General features: G+C 49.6%; 1 protein-coding gene across 1 annotated transcript; it reads left to right on the top strand.

Moving 5' to 3' along the window:
• Nucleotides 1-1,715: 1,715 nt before the first annotated feature.
• Nucleotides 1,716-2,698, top strand: LOC104584676. The gene is made up of 2 exons (XM_010239854.3): nucleotides 1,716-1,993; nucleotides 2,111-2,698. Exons 1-2 carry the CDS (start codon nucleotides 1,924-1,926, stop codon nucleotides 2,347-2,349), a joined length of 309 nt encoding a protein of 102 aa, XP_010238156.1. The 5' UTR covers nucleotides 1,716-1,923; the 3' UTR covers nucleotides 2,350-2,698.
• Nucleotides 2,699-16,295: the final 13,597 nt, after the last annotated feature.

The following is a 16,295-nucleotide window of genomic DNA, read 5'->3' as shown; positions in this document are numbered from 1 at the left end:
TTGAGGGCCTGGATAAGACCCTCCTGATCCCAGGCAGGTGCAGGAGGAGCTGGGACAGGAGGCGGGGCAGCAGGGTACGCGGGCGGCGCTGGAACATGCGTCGAGGAGCCAGCGAACGCGGGCGGCGCCAGGGGCTGGGGCCCAAGGATCCCTGATCCAGGAGCATGAGGACCCCACAGCACGGGCCACGCGTGCACCAGGCCGGTCCAGGGGTTGGTGTTGGGCGCAGGTAGAGGAGGTGTCGACGTGCCTGAGCGGTTGGAGCCCTGTGCCGGCGTGGATCCGCCCTGCGGCTGCTTGCCCTTCCCTTTGCCCTTGTTCTTGCCACTGCGGTTGTTGGAGGTGGAGCCGGAGCCGGTGTTGCTGTTGGTGGCTGCCGCGTGGAGGGCGGTGTTGTGGGAGACCCGGGCGGTAAACTTGCGAGTCTCCTCTAGGGAGAGGAATGCACGGCACTCGAGGAAGGAGGGGAAGGGCGTCCGGCCGGTGAGGATCGGGATGTAGACGTGGAAGCGCTCGTCGAGGCCGCGGAACATCTGCATCACCAGCTGCCGATCTGTGAGGGGCTCGCCGAGATCGCGAAGTTGGTCGGCATACTCCTTGAGGCGGCCGAAGTACGTGAGCACCGGCAAGTCGCCCTGTTCGAGGGTGCGGAGGGCGTTGCCGATGTAGATCACGGCATCTCCATGTTGTCGAGGAAGAGGCCGTGCACGGCTTGCCAGACGGTGGACGCGGTCGGTGCGGGGGCGATGATGAGGCCGAGAATTTCCAGCGACACACGGAAATAGATCCAAGAGACGATGAGGGCGTCGTCCTGGAGCCACACGGGGTCGTGGGGCTGAGCATCGCCGGTGAGGTGATCGGTGAGCCCGTTCTGCTGCAGGAGCAGTTCGAACATGAGGCGCCAGGGGGTGTAGTTGGGCGGCTAGAGTTGAAGGACTAGCGGCACGCGCTCGCCAATGACCACGACGTTATGGCGGTTGGGAGCAGGCGCACCCAGGGCGCCCGCAGCGGGGGCCGCACCGGCGCTAGTGGAGGAAGAGAGAAGGCGGGCAGCGGGGGAGTGAAGACCAGGGGAGCCGAGGACGTGGGCGTCGGCGGCGTCGAACGCGGCGGCGAGGCTGCGGCCGCGACTGGCAGGGGAGGAAGTCGGAGTCATGGCGAGATGGAGCAGCGGAAGTGGGATCGTGGGCAGTTAGAACCCAGCGACTGATACCATGTAGAGAGTTAGAGAGACAGAAGATTGGGAGAATGCACCGTGAGGTGCTGCCATACTCAGGCTCTCATATATTACATCGTACAAGTGGAGCAACGTGCGGAGGTGGAGGCACCGCTAGAGTGACACTACTCAACACATATAATAAATCTTACTGATAAAAATGGATAAGGCCAGCGAGATTAAGAGAATTCACCGTGTGCTGCGTAAAAACATTGTCAACAAGCCGTGTTATTTCTCTCTCCAAACATGTTTTTTCAGAGATATCTTCTTTTTTTGGCCAAGTTTTAGAGATATCTTCTCTGATAGGAGTCCAGGACCCTTTTTTTTGCTCCGACTTTTCTTGGAAACAGCCTTTTACCTGTTTCTTCAGCAGGAAGCTGACATTCCCTTCTTCCTATTCTCCGCATAAGCTAGAATGATTACATGGCAAGTAGCCGTGGGTGAGACGCTCGTCACGCTCTAAAAGATGACCCCCCCCCCCCCCCTCTGTTCCGATCCCAGCTGGCAGTGGCACACTAAAATAGGCCTGCTGCGCACGCAAGTGACCCCGGCGGCTTCGAAGCCTCCGAAAGCCTCATTTAAAGCCCACGAAAGCACATCGTCTTCTTCTCCCTTCTCGATCCTATCTCCCATTCTCCCTCGCTGATCCCTCTCTCTCGCCATAGCCAACAGACACCCCACTAATTTCCATCTCAACTCCGGCCACTATGGCCACGCCGAGATTTCTCGCCGTCCTCTTCATCGCGGCTCTCCTACTCGCCCTCTCCTTCCCACAAGGTAAAGCGTATCTACAATTCTACATGCGTGCACGCAAGATCGATACACGGCCACAAGGTAAAGATTAACTGACGCTCGATCGCGCGTGTGTGCCGTGGATGGATGGAATTGATGCAGGTTCGGTGGTGATTGTGGAAGGGAGGAAGGTGCAGGTGATGAGGGCGGCGGGGCACTACGGCCGCCGGTGGCGCTCGCCCCTCGGCGGCGGCGGCGCCACCCGGCTGCTGCAGGAGGAGGAGGGCGCCGGCGGGATGGTGTCGACGGTGGCGGACTACTCGGAGCCTAAGGCCAACACCAACCCCCACGGCAACGTGCCCGCTACGCCGGAGTACCCCACCTCGCCGCCGGGGCACTGATCGAGATCGATCGAACGGCATGCCGTCCATCGCCTACGCATTTGCGTGTACGTAAGGAGATAACGCAAGGAGATAGGGGTCAGAATGAACAGGTGTTCTCCTCCCTTCTTCTTGCCGCGGTTCTTGACGAATTGGTACATAGTAGTGGTAATTTTGATTCTGATCGCCCTTTGTAGTTTGTTAGTTCCGAGAATTTCATCTTGTATCACTGTGTCTGTCAGTGCGTGTATGTGTTTACTGTTGAGTTTTGATCCATCGATCTGTAACGAACCCTGCATGCCGTCCATCTGTACAACCGATTCATTGTGTGCTTTGAAATAAAATTATCAACATTCTTCGCCATTGCTTACTCATATAGATTTGTGCACTTTGATAGACAACTTTCGTAAGTAGTATCGTCTGACACTCATATTGGATAAGCATTAAATGGATGTGAACTATTATTAGCCAGGTGCGAAAAACAAGAGAAAAACAAGTTGTTTTGTGAAACGAAACAGAAAAACTTATGTGAGTTGTTTGCGGAACGAAGGGAATGCGCTGCTGAATGACATGATTGAATCCCATGGTACGATGTTCTTCTGTTCTTCAGATCCATCTGACTGAACCGTTGCTCCCTGGAACAAGCAGATGCCATAATCATTCGGTCGGACGGTAACAGCTAACTAAACACAGGAACTAACGAAGCCAGTGGCAGCTAACCCTTTGATTGTGAGGTGATCATATCATTTCTCTTTCTCCGAGCTAGTTAATCGAATGATTAGGTCAAATGCCATGCACCTCCTGCAAGATGCAGCACGGGCTGCACGGCGTCATAGACTCTCTTGACCTACCAGACAAAAGTTTGGCTGAATTTGGAGAAGAACAAAAAAGGTTTGGCTGTTCTGGGATGCATGGATGGGCTACATATTATACTGCTACGTACCACAAGTAGTGTCTGATTTGCGTTCTCCCTAATTGATGTCATTGTCAACCTGTTAACCTTCATAAATTCCTTCATTGTTTAAATTGGCCCATCGATCCCAATCATGGCATCCGATCGAGGGTCGAAAAATGTACCCTTTTTTCAGTTTCAAAAAGAAAAAAGTATCCCTTTTATCGACAGACTTGCAGATGATTGATTGCCACGTCATTGCTTTCCGAGATAAACACCCGGGCATGGGCACTCAGCGTCTGGGTCAACTCATCGGGTTGCACACATACACAAGATCGATCTAGATGTTAGTTCCGGAGCTCGATCCGTACAGACAACTTTTTTAGGAGTTGCACGGCGATTTCAAGTGGTTGATGATCCCTCGTTAAGATAAGCATATCGATCCTCGCTAACAAAATCCTTGATCTGCATCGATCTGCTGCAGCTAACTCATGCAGATGAGCATGGATCGGATACTTTTGATTGGTTGGGACATGTCAACCTCGTGATCCAACGAAAAGGTTTGGCATGGTTTGTACTTTGTTAGATCGACTTGCATGCATCGGCGAAAGAGAGAAGGGGAAGGGGAAGAAACTTTACGGAACCACTAAAGTAGTCGCTGCGTCGCTCCAAAAGAGGCGGTAGCGGATGAGATGGTAGGGTTCCATCTTTGGTACGTGCGCACCATCATCGGATCAGAGCGAGCTTAACTTGCACTTAAACTATGGGCGTACGGGTGCCCGTAAGCCGCGAGTCCACCGCAGTGGACCCGTACGTCCAGCCAATTGCGACTAGTTGGTCAGAAATTTGGCTGTGCACGACCGATATTGACGTATTCCTGCCATGTACTTGTACTTAATTGTATACCGGAGAGTGTACGTATTGGAAGGTAGGTCAGCTAGCTCGAGTGGTCCAGATAGTAAGTATGTACTCTCCGATCCATAATAAGTACGGGGATTTAGTTCAAAATTCTACTGATTTTGTATTAAATTCCCGACATTTTTTTTAAGAGAAACAGCTGGTTTTATTGATAAACAGAGTACAAAGTATCGAAAAAATGAAAGAAAAACTGACGAGAAAGAACCCAAATGGAATTATAAGTTACATCAAGATTCTTTGAAGTAAAAACCTTTAGATTCGTCATCACTGTCTTGAAATCTCTCCATATCTCTCGTGATGAAACTGCACAAGACCAGACCTGTACAACTTGGACTAACCTTGTAGGTTTTGAATAGCTGCATGAGTTGCTCACCGCAACCGATGAGAACCTATGATTTTGTATTAAATCTCCGACACTTAGATCCGCTCTAGCAGTTACCGAACCCGAACGATCCGAACTCTGTTTTCAATTTTGGGCCAAAAAATGGGCCAGACCAGATATCGAATCGAGCCCATTTACCGAAAACCTAATTCGGGTCACCGAATCGCTTCGTTTCTGTGCACTACATGTAGCGTTCGACGGGGGTTTTCCGGTTCCAACTCCGAACTCCCTCAGCCGCAATCCACCCCGCTCTGCCGCCGCCACCGCCACCCACTCCATTTCCAGCGAGCTTCCTCGGCAAAATGCGGCCCCCGATCTCCTCCGCCGCTCGCCGCGCGTCCAACTGTTGGTCCCCGCGGCCACAGAAACCCTACCAACGGCCGGCTCATCATCGCCGAGGAAGAAGCCTGACGCCACCAGTCCGAGGCTGGCCGCAAGCGGGGAGCCTGCAAGTGGGGGTGGTGGGACGACCTCACCGACAGCCCCTACAACGCCGCCGGGGAGGGGAACTCGAGCGGCATCCACCCCACGCCGGTGAGGGTTGGCTCCGCCCTCCTCTTCCTCGTCCTCCGATTCATCGGTGGAGATAGTTGGGGAGGCGAAGGCGGGGTTCGACCCTGAGGACATCGCGCGCGAAGTAGGCATCGAACCACTCCATCGCTGAAGACGACGCGCGCCGGCTCGCCACAGAGGAGAGGATGCGCTCGCGGCCGCCTACGACTTCTCCAACGCGGCTCCCGCGGCTCCGGTGACAACAGCTCCCCCGGTCATCGTCCTTTCTGACAAGATGAGTAAGCAAGCATTCCGGCGAGGACACTGGAAGCCGGCGGGGCCGGCGAGGAGCATTTTGTTTTTGGGTGTTTGCTCCTCTAATTTAGCTAACTTTTGGTAAATGTTGAACTAGTAGATGTTGTAGAACTTAAGTATGTGGATGGATGACGAACTCCGATGATCTGCATTGTGAATCGTGATGAACCATCCGCGTATTTACATGAATTTCGCGCGAAGTTTCAAATTTCTCTTTTGTTCAGTTTTGGTATTCGGTATCTATTCTGCCGGAATAGAGACGGTACCGAATTCTCGAATTCGATTGATCCGAACTCGGTTAGTTCGGATCGCTCGGGTTCAGTAACTGCTAGAGTTGCTCTTATTATGCATCGTAGGGAGTATGATAGCCTCGAGGGTGTCCTGATCTTTCGATGAGATACCTAATTATCGATTTGGTAGGAGGTGACATTGACGATCTGACTACAACCTAGGAGGCAGAGCCTTAGCGATTGATACACCAACTCCAGAAGGTTATTGATCCCGCGGGGGCACGATCAACTTGACCACGAAGGTCTTTGTTCCTGCAAGCAATCGAAGAACAAGATGAAAAGCAATCTGAAATTGCGAATAGGAGATATGAAGGTTCACGAATCTGAATACTCAGTATAGTTGGAGTCTTGATGACGGTAAAACAGGTGGTCTAACCGACACACGCGATTACACGAAAGTAGCAAAGGCTAAACTTTATCTAATCAAAACCCAAGGCTCCATAGGGGGGCTCATGGAGTATAAATAGGAGGGAACTAGGTGGTTTCGGCCAGGCCCTTGAGGGACTCCGAAACGGCCTAGGAATCCTCCTAAAACACAACGAAAACATCTAAAAATTGGCTGGATCCTATTACATGGCCTTAGGTCCAATAAAGTAAGGTTATAACCCTCGTCTTTGGCCCATAGATACCCATTGGAGGGGGAATTCTCCACTTGGCCGAAATCCCATTGATGAAGAGGATGCGACCTTCTTCTCATCCAGCGGTTTCAATGTTCTGAAATCATCACTTGAGCTACCTCCCGCTACCTTGCTGCCACCTTCATGGTTTGCTGTCCAACGCTGATCCTTGAGGTCCAAGTTAGGTTCTTCATTCCTAAAACACATAAAAGAACCCATCTTAGGCAGCAGCATATTCTCATTAATATTAAATGAAGTACCGAGGAACGAAAGTACCTGATAATTTAGTTGTCGTGCACGAGCTCTAGTAATTGGTCCATGTATCTCCGGTACTTTAGGTGTAGGTGCTGTAGGGGCTGTGGTTGTATCATTAGTTGGGATGTTCTCAACAGAGTAAGTCGTTTTTTTCTTCAAACAATGGGTACATACCCTTCAAATTAATCGAGACCACTCGAGCTGCCCATTAGATGAATGGACGCAAACGAACGTGGAGAGTTTTTTTTTACGAAATAAGTGGAGAGTTAACGCGTACAAGTCAGATAAAATGGGTTTTGTATATTAAGCCGACTCTACACAATTTGTTGTACAAAGGTAACAACGTTGACAATATGGTTCAACAATCTGTCTTGCGAGGGGAGTGTCCCCGGCCACCACGCGTTCAACGATATTAAGTTCTCACCCTCTGGGGTGGGCGGCTCATGCGGCTCACTAAAACCTACAAGGTTAGTTCAGCTTATGCAGATTTGGTCTTCTACTTTTTTGTCACCTGAGATATTTGAAGAAAGAGGTAAATGCACCGCTGATCTATCAACTTGGCACGGATGTGCAGATTGGTCATCGTACATGAAAATTGCTAAAAACAAGTGATACAACTTGGCACGTTTGAGCATTCGCGGTCAAAAATACGTTTCGCTGGTCCAGATGATGATGTTGCATGCCTACGTGGACTAAGTGTACCAAGCCAGGCCATTAAATCCTGCGAATAGCCCCCTCCTCTTTTATGCTCTCACCATCAACCCCATAATCCTGAATTTCCCTCCATGCACCCACTCTTGACATACAGCTGCCACACCATCTGCTCCTCGATCAGATGCTACTACTTTAGTTTGCTGTCGGACATCCGCAGGTAGGCCGGCGGCGGCACCACACCATCGATGCCGTGAAGGAATCTGCTGTGCAGCTGCACATGCGCTCGCATGGGAGCCCCGGGCGGCCGCAGAGACACGCTGCTCGCGCTGCTGGAGAACAACTGCACGTTCGTCGTGGCCATCGCATGGTTGTACATGCGGTTAGAACGATCATGTTGAGGTTGCCGCAGAGCACCATCGGCCGGCTCGCAATTTTTTTAAGCAGCCGACGAGGAGTCGAACAGTTCGGTTTCCGGTGCCGATCAGGCTTGGAAGTTGTCGACGAACAGCGCCAGCGCCATCTGGTGCCTGTGCTCTTCACCGGACATGGCATCTGCCTTCGAGTTCAAGAAGTCCGACCCACAGTAGCCCCAAGCCCAGCAGAGCCCGTCTTCCCCAAGTCCGGTGAGATGCTCCGCCATGAGCTTTGCCGACGACACTGACCACCACGGCCCTCCCCTCTCAAATTAATTCAAGATAAAGCACATACTACACCCACCTGCCATTTCGCGTCAACCGATTTCACTAATTGCGGACTTCGGCGAGGACGCCATGAACGCCGCCGCCAACCGGCCACTAGACCTTGTCGCGCGGCACACCAAATAATCAATCGGCTCCTCGAGAGAAGGGGCAGGGAGGCTATGGTGCAGGTGGGCGCGGCGGTGGTGGCATTGGGCCCACGGCCGGCACTGAGCTGATAGGATGGAGGTCCTCGGAACGCCGGTGAGCGGGCAGTTGAGGGGATGTCTGTCCGCAGGTGGAGTGCGCCATCAGCGCCCTGGCAGCCATCTATGGTGGCAACGACGAGGCCGCCACCGCCGGAGGTGGCGATGACGGTGGTCGTGGCGCTGCAGGAGGTTGGCAGATTTGGAGGAGGAAGGAAAAGAAATTATTCGTCGCAGTTTTATAATTTACCCCCTTCCATATTAATTTAGGGTATCCTTTGTAAATAAATTGAATCGTTTTCGTCCACATCAGCGTCAAAACATACGAATTCGTAGTATTGACCTCGCGCGCGCATGCGTGCAAAGTTGTAACACTTGAATTTAGCATTTTACAAGTATGGTGACTAATCTGCACATGCGTGCCAAGTTAATAGACTGACGATGCATTTACCTCTTGAAGAAAAATGTGATTTGCGCAGTTAGAAAAGTTGGCTTCAAAGATTTTGATGTAACTTTCGATTCATCCAAAATCTTTGATGTAAGGGCACATACAATGAGGGTGATCAGCTTCTCTCAACAGTATCATACATGATAATTGCTAATATGAAAGGGAGTAAGATATGAAGAAAACAAAAGTATGAGTCTCCTCTTAACTAATTAAGCGATGATCTCTTTGCAAAAAAAAAATCCATTGTACTAGGTTTTATCTTTTCACCGCTTTTTTTAATATAATCATTAATTCAAAATATAACTAAAGGATAATCTATTACTATTACTCCTTCTGATGTTAAACTTTTGACTCAAATTTGTCGAAATATGGATGTATCTATTCTTAAAAAACGTCTAGATACATGTAATAATTCGACAATAATTTAGGATCGGAGGAAACATGCTAGCATAATTTTTATTTTATTCTGTAAACCACGTGCAATCTTCTGTACCAAAGCGTTGCTTCATCCGAAACCGACCAGGAGCAGAGGACAAACAGTGCGGGTGAGACTGTGATCCAGGGACAAGCATAGCAAACGGACTGGGCTGATACGTGAGCGGATTAGGCTGGGTCTTTCAAGACGTTTGGGCCTTGAGGTCCATATTCCACGACCCATACTACAATAAAACCTGATATGTCGGCCCAAAGGAAAAGAAAATTTGAAGTAGGCCCAAAGGAATTGAGTCAACCTCTTTACGTTTTTCTCCAGTCTTCCAGCTGGACTCTGGAGCTTTCAAGTCTTTCCGGTCCGTAGGATGTACGAAAAAAAGAAGAAGGCTGAAAGGTAGCGCGTGCTGCGGGCGTCCGGGTGAACACAGTCTCCCAGTCCGGACATGACACATGCATGAAAAGATGATTTTTTTTTTCATGCATGAAAAGATGACCGTCACAATGATACAGCCTGTCTTTTTTTTTCCTTTTAGAATATATATCTCATCGAGTACTGAAGAAGAAGACCGCGATGCGGTTAGAAATCAAAGGCTGAATTACAACAACTACTCACGCAAGTTTCACTCATCCACTACAACACCAAACTCACTAAACATAAACCCACTTCTAATTTGTCCGGCGCTCCTCTAGGCTGCGCTCTCCTGTCTAATCACCCGCAGAATCTTAAATGCACTCGCTGCCGTCCCATCAAAGACCATCGCGTTTCGGTGCTCACAAATACACCAGGAAACAGTGAACCGAGCCTACTTTAGTTGGTCTGATTCTTATGGTGGAACCAGCAACCCTCTATTCAGGTTCAAGTCCTAGACTTTACATGAGTGTCATGTTTTTCTGAATTATTTCAGGATTTATCGGCGCTAATTTTTTGATGGTAGGTGACATACCCGTCAACAGCGAAGTGACGAAGATGTGACTTCGACAATGTCCATATTGATGGACTTGTATCAAGGAAAGATTTCGAGTGTGTGTTGGCGAACTCGTCGGCTAACAAGGACACAGGGGACACGATTTATCCAGGTTCAGGGCCCTCGATGAGGTAATACCCCTACGTGCTGCTTGTCGGATCTGTATTGCTGAGTCGATTAGAATGGGGTGCCGCAGAGTCTAGATGCACAGAGTCGATGAGTGCGTCTAGGCAACTTGTATCTAAGTTGGGGGTGTCCTCTTGGCTCCCCCTCCTGATCCTTTATATATGCAGGAATCCAGGTCTAAGGTAGAGTCCAAGTCGGTTACAACGAGGGAATATACTCTAGTTAATCTTCCTTCTCTTGAGTCGCAAGATTTGGCATGTAGACTCCTGGAGTCGTAGTAGGCGTCCTTGTGAGCCCCCAGCTGGGCTGTACCGGGTATGCTCGAGTCAAGTACGTAATTAGTCATAACCACGTGAGTAGCCCCCAAGTGCCTAGTTGAGTCGAAAACTTGACTAGGGACTTTTCCCGTAAAGAATGGACTCATTTTGCTGTTGAGCCAGTTGCTTAGTGCTGTCGACTTTGGCATTTTATCGACTTGTACTCCGAATGAGAAGTATCTTGACTCAGAGAATGTTTGAACTGATGCTTTAGTGTTTGACTGTTAAGTAACAGTTTCACAATATGATTTTGATAGCAGATCAACGCGATGAGTAGGAGTCATAGGGATATATGCTTAATGTGCCCAGATACTCGAGAAGTCGAGTCAGTTGATCACTCTAGGACGAATACAACACTAGCTTTCATCAGCATTCGAGTCCCCGGGCTCGAACCTGGCAACTGGCGATTTTTGACTTAGCCTGCTGGGGCCTTATAAAGTCAAGTTCCAGCTTTTAAGCACTCGACTCGTTCGTCAAGATTGCTTGTACTGGAAATACGCAGCTGGTACATTTCCAGGCCCTATAGGAAGCCTACGGGTCTTATCTTCATGTAATGAACATGATTGTAGGGAGCGACCCTTAAGTGAGAATTATTACTAGAGGGATGCAGTCGATGCATATCCAGGCCTAAATTTTAGGACTTACCTTCATACAATGAGTATGGATTCGACTGGAATAACGTAGCTGGTACGATTCCAGGCCCGATAGAGAAATTTCGGGTCTTATCTTCATGCAATGAGCATGGGTTTGCTAAAATTCGCAGCTAGTACGATTTCAAGCTCGATGGGATGATCCATGAGGCTTATCTTCATGCAATGAGCATGGGTTTACTAGAGCAGCACAGCTGGTGCGGCTCCAAGCTTTTTGGACGAAATCCAAGAGGCTTACTGTTATGCGAATGAGCATAAGCAATCAAGGTGACGCAGCTGGTGTGACTCGATTGAGTCGACTATATGAAATCGACTGTTTTGTGTTAGGGTCATTACCCTGGTTTTACTGTTGTAAGTAAAGAGCAGACAATAGCTGACTGTATGAAGTCTTTAGCCAGTATAAAGCAACAGTTGGTTAGTTAGCGACTCGAATGAGAGTCCTAGTATTCACAGTCGAGATTCAATACGAGTTTCAACATTTAAGATAAACTCCGTCATCCTGTATGAAAGATAGTTTCGAGTCATGATTCGAGTCAGACTTCGTCATTGATGACGTACCTGTTGGAGGTGAAGAGCCGTTTGGTCAGCTGATGTGCCTGAATGTACAGCCTAGCCTGACAGCAAGGCACACTGTAGTCGTGTCAGTGGAGAAATGATCACACTTCGCGTAGTAAACAAGACACAATGATGATCCCATTGGTTCTTGCGCCCATGAAGTAAGCAGTTATTTTCATCCTTGCCGTTTCGTATTCCGGTTGATGCGGAACACGTGGCCACGAACGAGATCGTGCGTCCCGGATTTTTTGCCAAGGTAAGGATAAAAGCAGAGGTGGGAAAAATTAGTTTAACCCTTCTTCCTCCTCGCACCCAGAGCTCAGGCGCCCAAGATTTTAGCTTCCATAGCCAAAACCCTTCGTGTTCCCTGACAAGAATGTCCTTCGACCCAGTGAAATGGGGAAGAGCAAGAAGAGCGCAGAAGCTTGGCCGCTGTCCTTCGTGGATCGCGAAAGGGTGGCCAGCATGCAAGAGGAAGGGTTGCTGTCCCCGCGACCTGGGCACGTGCGTTTTCCCTGCGAGGAAGTAATCCCTCGTCCCATGCATGGAGAGCGAGTGGTGCATTACGATTTCATCACTCGCGGCTTAGCATCCCCAGTCCACCATTTCCTTCGTAGCTTGCTTTTGGCCTATGGGATCCAATTTCATAATCTTTCTCCAAACTCCTATCTCCACATCGCGTGCTTTGTGACGCTGTGTGAATGCTTTCTTGGTATAAACCCACACCTGGGTCTTTGGAAGAGAATGTTCACAATCCAGCGCCAGGGCAAGGATGCGATTGGATGTGTGGACATCAAAACTGAAGCAGATGCCAAATTATTCAACCTCCGAGCGAGGGAATCAGTTTCTCAATGGAAATCGAGGTGGTTTTATGTCATGGATGTGCCAGCCGAAGGGCGTGGCTTCAGTCTCCCTGAATTCTCCGCGACACCTTCGGTGAAGAAGACGACGGTCTGGAGTCATAAGTTGGGAGGAACAGAGGGCGAAGAGGCCGAGACTCTGATGGCCCAAGTCTTGTCTCTTATGGAGACTCCTCAGCTGAAGGTGACTGGAATTCACCTCATTGCTGCTTTTTATTCGGAGAAGAATCCAGCCTCTGCAAGCTCGTGCTCATCCCATGTGGGCATATCAAGGGGTTCGTGACCCGACCCGGATTAGTACCGTGGAATTTCGTTCGACTGAAGTGTGTCGACGGGTTCGACGGCTCGCTGACTTGGGTGAGTCAGAGCCATGCGAGATTGACCCTCCAGTAGCTTCCTATGGACCTGACAGACCCCGGGAAAAGGTAATCATCGAGGCTTCTAACAAACCTTGCAGTCTTGACATGAACTGTTTCTGCTCAAACTTTTTAATTCTTGGGACCCGAAAATGAGCCAACCAACGTTTCTCCACCGACAAAGAAGCGTGGCAGAGAAGATGATAATCCGCCGGTACAGACCCGACCAACAGGCACGAGAGACCCGAATATCGTGTCGTCAGTGTCTGTTTCTGCGTTCAAGAGAACCAAGTCTGACGGGCCCGTTTCGGCTCGTCGTTTTAGCCTTCTTGCTCGATTTGACTGTGGCAGGTGAGCACTTTGGCGATCCTATTTTAGCATTTTAGAGATTTTATTAAATCTCTAAAAAATTCTTGCTCAGCCATACTGGTGGCTCAGTCGACGGCAAAAAGGCTCCCGAGACTCAATCGACTGGTCAGGACTTGAAAGGGTCGGACCAGCCGACTAAGGAAAAGGCAACTCACGCAGAAGGAGCCTCAGCGGCTAATCCTTCCGAAACGAGCAGAGGGAGTCAACCAGATGAGTCGACTATTCCTCAAGCGACGACTCCTGCACCGAGTCAGCATGTGAGCAAATTTGTCTTTTGTTGTTGTCTTTTGCCTCCCGGTGGGAGTGATGCTCAAGAAATAACTTGAGACCGCTATTTGTTTTTAACCAATCATCCGCTCCATGACAACTCTTATTGAAGAGTTTGAGGAGACGACGGCAGAGCGGGAGTGACTTGGAGCAGAGCTGGATCAGTGTCGTCAAGAGCTGAAGGAAGGAACTGTCGAAAAGAATCGCCTCCAGCAACGTATGGACTCCCGTCTTTCCACGGAGAAAGAGCGAGAAAAGATTTGGATCGAGCGACTCGAAAGTGCTACTCGATCTGTTGCTGGTGAGCGTTTGAGTCCGTCACACATGGGGCTTTACCTTCTAGTGTAAAGTTTGACTGTTGCACTATCCTTTTGCAGGAGTCCTTGATGCCTCTGCTGAGGTTCAATTTAATAAGAAAAGCCAGAGCTTCAATGAGGCTCTAGAGAATGTCAAAGTTATCAACGCCGAAGCTAAGGCCAAGCTTCGGCAGGTGACGAAGATTCTGACCACCGTAATTAGGAAGATGTTTCCTGATGGGTCAGTGCCGCAGTCGTTGAATGGGCTCATCGAGTTCTTTACTGCGAGACAAGACCCGATAGAGAAGTACTGCCAGCATCAGTCGACGACCGACGCTGAATTATTCTTCACGCTTGCTCTTGAGCATGGCGTCGAGGAAGACACTCTCCGTCGAGTAGCTTCTCAATCGACTCGATCGAGGGCAGGCGAGACGATCAGCCTAGGGCCCTTTATGGGAAAAGGCAAAGAGTTGGCTGAGCTCTCGTTGCGGCAACCTCGTAGATCAATCGAGGAGATAAACCTAGCTTCATCTCATGGCCCAGAGGTAGGCGATCTTTCACTAGATATATTCGATTCTCTTTCTCCCTTGTGAATCTTCTTCTTCTGTTCTTTTGCTTTGTAAAGAACTGCTCTAGCTGAGCCTTTTTTGGAAAGAAATCCAAAGTCTTTATCTCCACCCCTGAAGGAGTTTTTAGGATGAATGATGAGGTAACTTGAGTCTTTTTTCGCGCAGAGGGAAAAAGGACAATCAAGTCACCCGGTTCCAGCTGCAAAGGCAGCCTCTCCCAACAATGTTCCAGCCAACCCTAGCAAAAAGGGTCAAGCTGAGACGACTCTGTCCCCAGAGCAGTTCCAAGAAGTTGAGGCTCGGCTCGCTAAGCTGAAGCGTGACATGCTGGGTGACGCTAGAAGTAACAAGTCTAGCCTGAAAGCTGCAACCAACCAGGAGGAGTTTGTCTTTGGAGAACTTCGTAACCTGAGCAGTCAAATCCAAGGTATAGGTTCTCAAGACTTTGCCTTTCATGTCAGTTTGCAAAGTAATCTTATCGTCTTCTATGCAGCTGTTCGCTTTGACCCTAATGACGAGAAGGTCAGAGTGAATGCTGCAATTCAGGCTCGCTGAGCTCATGACCCGTCACCCATTTGGCTGGATCAGTCGAGGAGCTACGACTTGATGCTGTTGATCGAGTGGATCAAACAGGTCAAGAGGTATTTCACTTCCTGCCGTGACATGCTAGCTTCGACTCATCGTGCCTTATCGCCACGGGAGAAGGTGCCTCCTGGACTGGGCAGCCTGATGGTGAAGTTTCACGGCAAGGAGAAAATGAAGGAATTGGTTCGACTCCAACTGGTGATGGGTGCCCAGATTGCCCTCGCATTTGTGCGAGTTAACTGCCCCGAGTTGGATTTCTGGCGAGTTGCTACCCTGCCAGCTGCTCTCACCCAGAGTATAGGGTCGTTCCTGGAGGCCGGGCAAGTGGCCACGCTACAGATGATCCGGGCAAGCAGCCGAGGAGGAAACCATACCTCGTAGTACATAGCCATGTAGTTCTTTTTTGTAGAGAATATTCTACCGGGTGCGCGATCAGCGCTCCCGATGGGAGTAGCCCCCGAGTTCGGTTGTGACTGTGTGTAGTGGCGACCGAACTCAAGGTTGTAATTTGATATCCTTGTAGTTCTTGGCGAACTTGTTCCCCTTCTTTTTTAGAAATGGAACGATATGACTTTGCTTAGTCAACACCAAGTCGAATTCTGACTTGTTGAAGTCGAATTTAGGTTGGAGTTCGAGTACTCCCGGTGGGAGTTTCTCACAATTGAATAAAAATAACCGAGTGCGGACTCGAGCGTACTAACCAGCGCAAAGGATTTGCCCTGCTGATTAGCACTTAAGTCATGTGGGAAGAGATGAGTTCCTCCGACGCACTCGAGGTTATGCATATCCGTTTGGGACATGTTGAATACCAACTTGCGCAAGCACGGGAGGAGATCTCCTTGCTTAAGTCGGAGAATCGGGCCACGTCGGGCCGAAAAGATTTCCTTCTTGGGGAAATCGTGAAGCTGAGTTCTAATTTGCGAGGTAACAACTGATTCCTCTGCTTGAAATTGCTGGGTCAGCTGAATTTCGACTGATTTGGACACGCCATCTTTTGCAGATATGATGCCAGAACCATATGTTGAAGCTGAAAGCGTAAAAAGCCATCTTGATGCTATAGCATGGTCTGGTTCAATGACCCCTTCATTCTGGTCAAACCGCGACAAGGGTTATACCCTTGCACTGCTGCAAGATCGAGTTGCAAGAGCTGTGGTCTGCCTGAAGTCCTGCAGCCACTGCTTGACTGAGGTGCACCATAACTTGTTTCCGGAGCTTCCTGTTCCCGTGGACCTGAAGGGATTGATCGAGAGATTTTGCGAAGGAGCAGCGGTGAGGGGGGCTACGCATGAACAATTGATCGAAGGGGCTGTTCTAGCCCTCTCGTTTGTTCGGCTTCACTACCCCTCATTAAATCTGGACTCTCTGCATTTGACTCCCTCCAGTGTTCCAGACGATGCTCAGCTTGGACCAATTTACGACATGATGGAGAAAACAGCACGTCAGCTGGTGACTCTTATGGCTTTGGAATAGAGTA

This window comes from Brachypodium distachyon, chromosome 4 (genome assembly GCF_000005505.3).
Source record: "Brachypodium distachyon strain Bd21 chromosome 4, Brachypodium_distachyon_v3.0, whole genome shotgun sequence".
Lineage (NCBI taxonomy): Eukaryota > Viridiplantae > Streptophyta > Magnoliopsida > Poales > Poaceae > Brachypodium > Brachypodium distachyon.
Note: the sequence above shows the minus strand (reverse complement) of the source record. Positions and strands in the feature narration are given on the sequence as shown.

Coding starts and splice junctions, on each gene's coding strand:
- LOC104584676 (XM_010239854.3), top strand. CDS start 1,924: ATGGCCACGCCGAGATTTCTCGCCGTCCTCTTCATCGCGGCTCTCCTA. Junction 1,994..2,110: donor CGCCCTCTCCTTCCCACAAG/GTAAAGCGTATC, acceptor GAATTGATGCAG/GTTCGGTGGTGATTGTGGAA.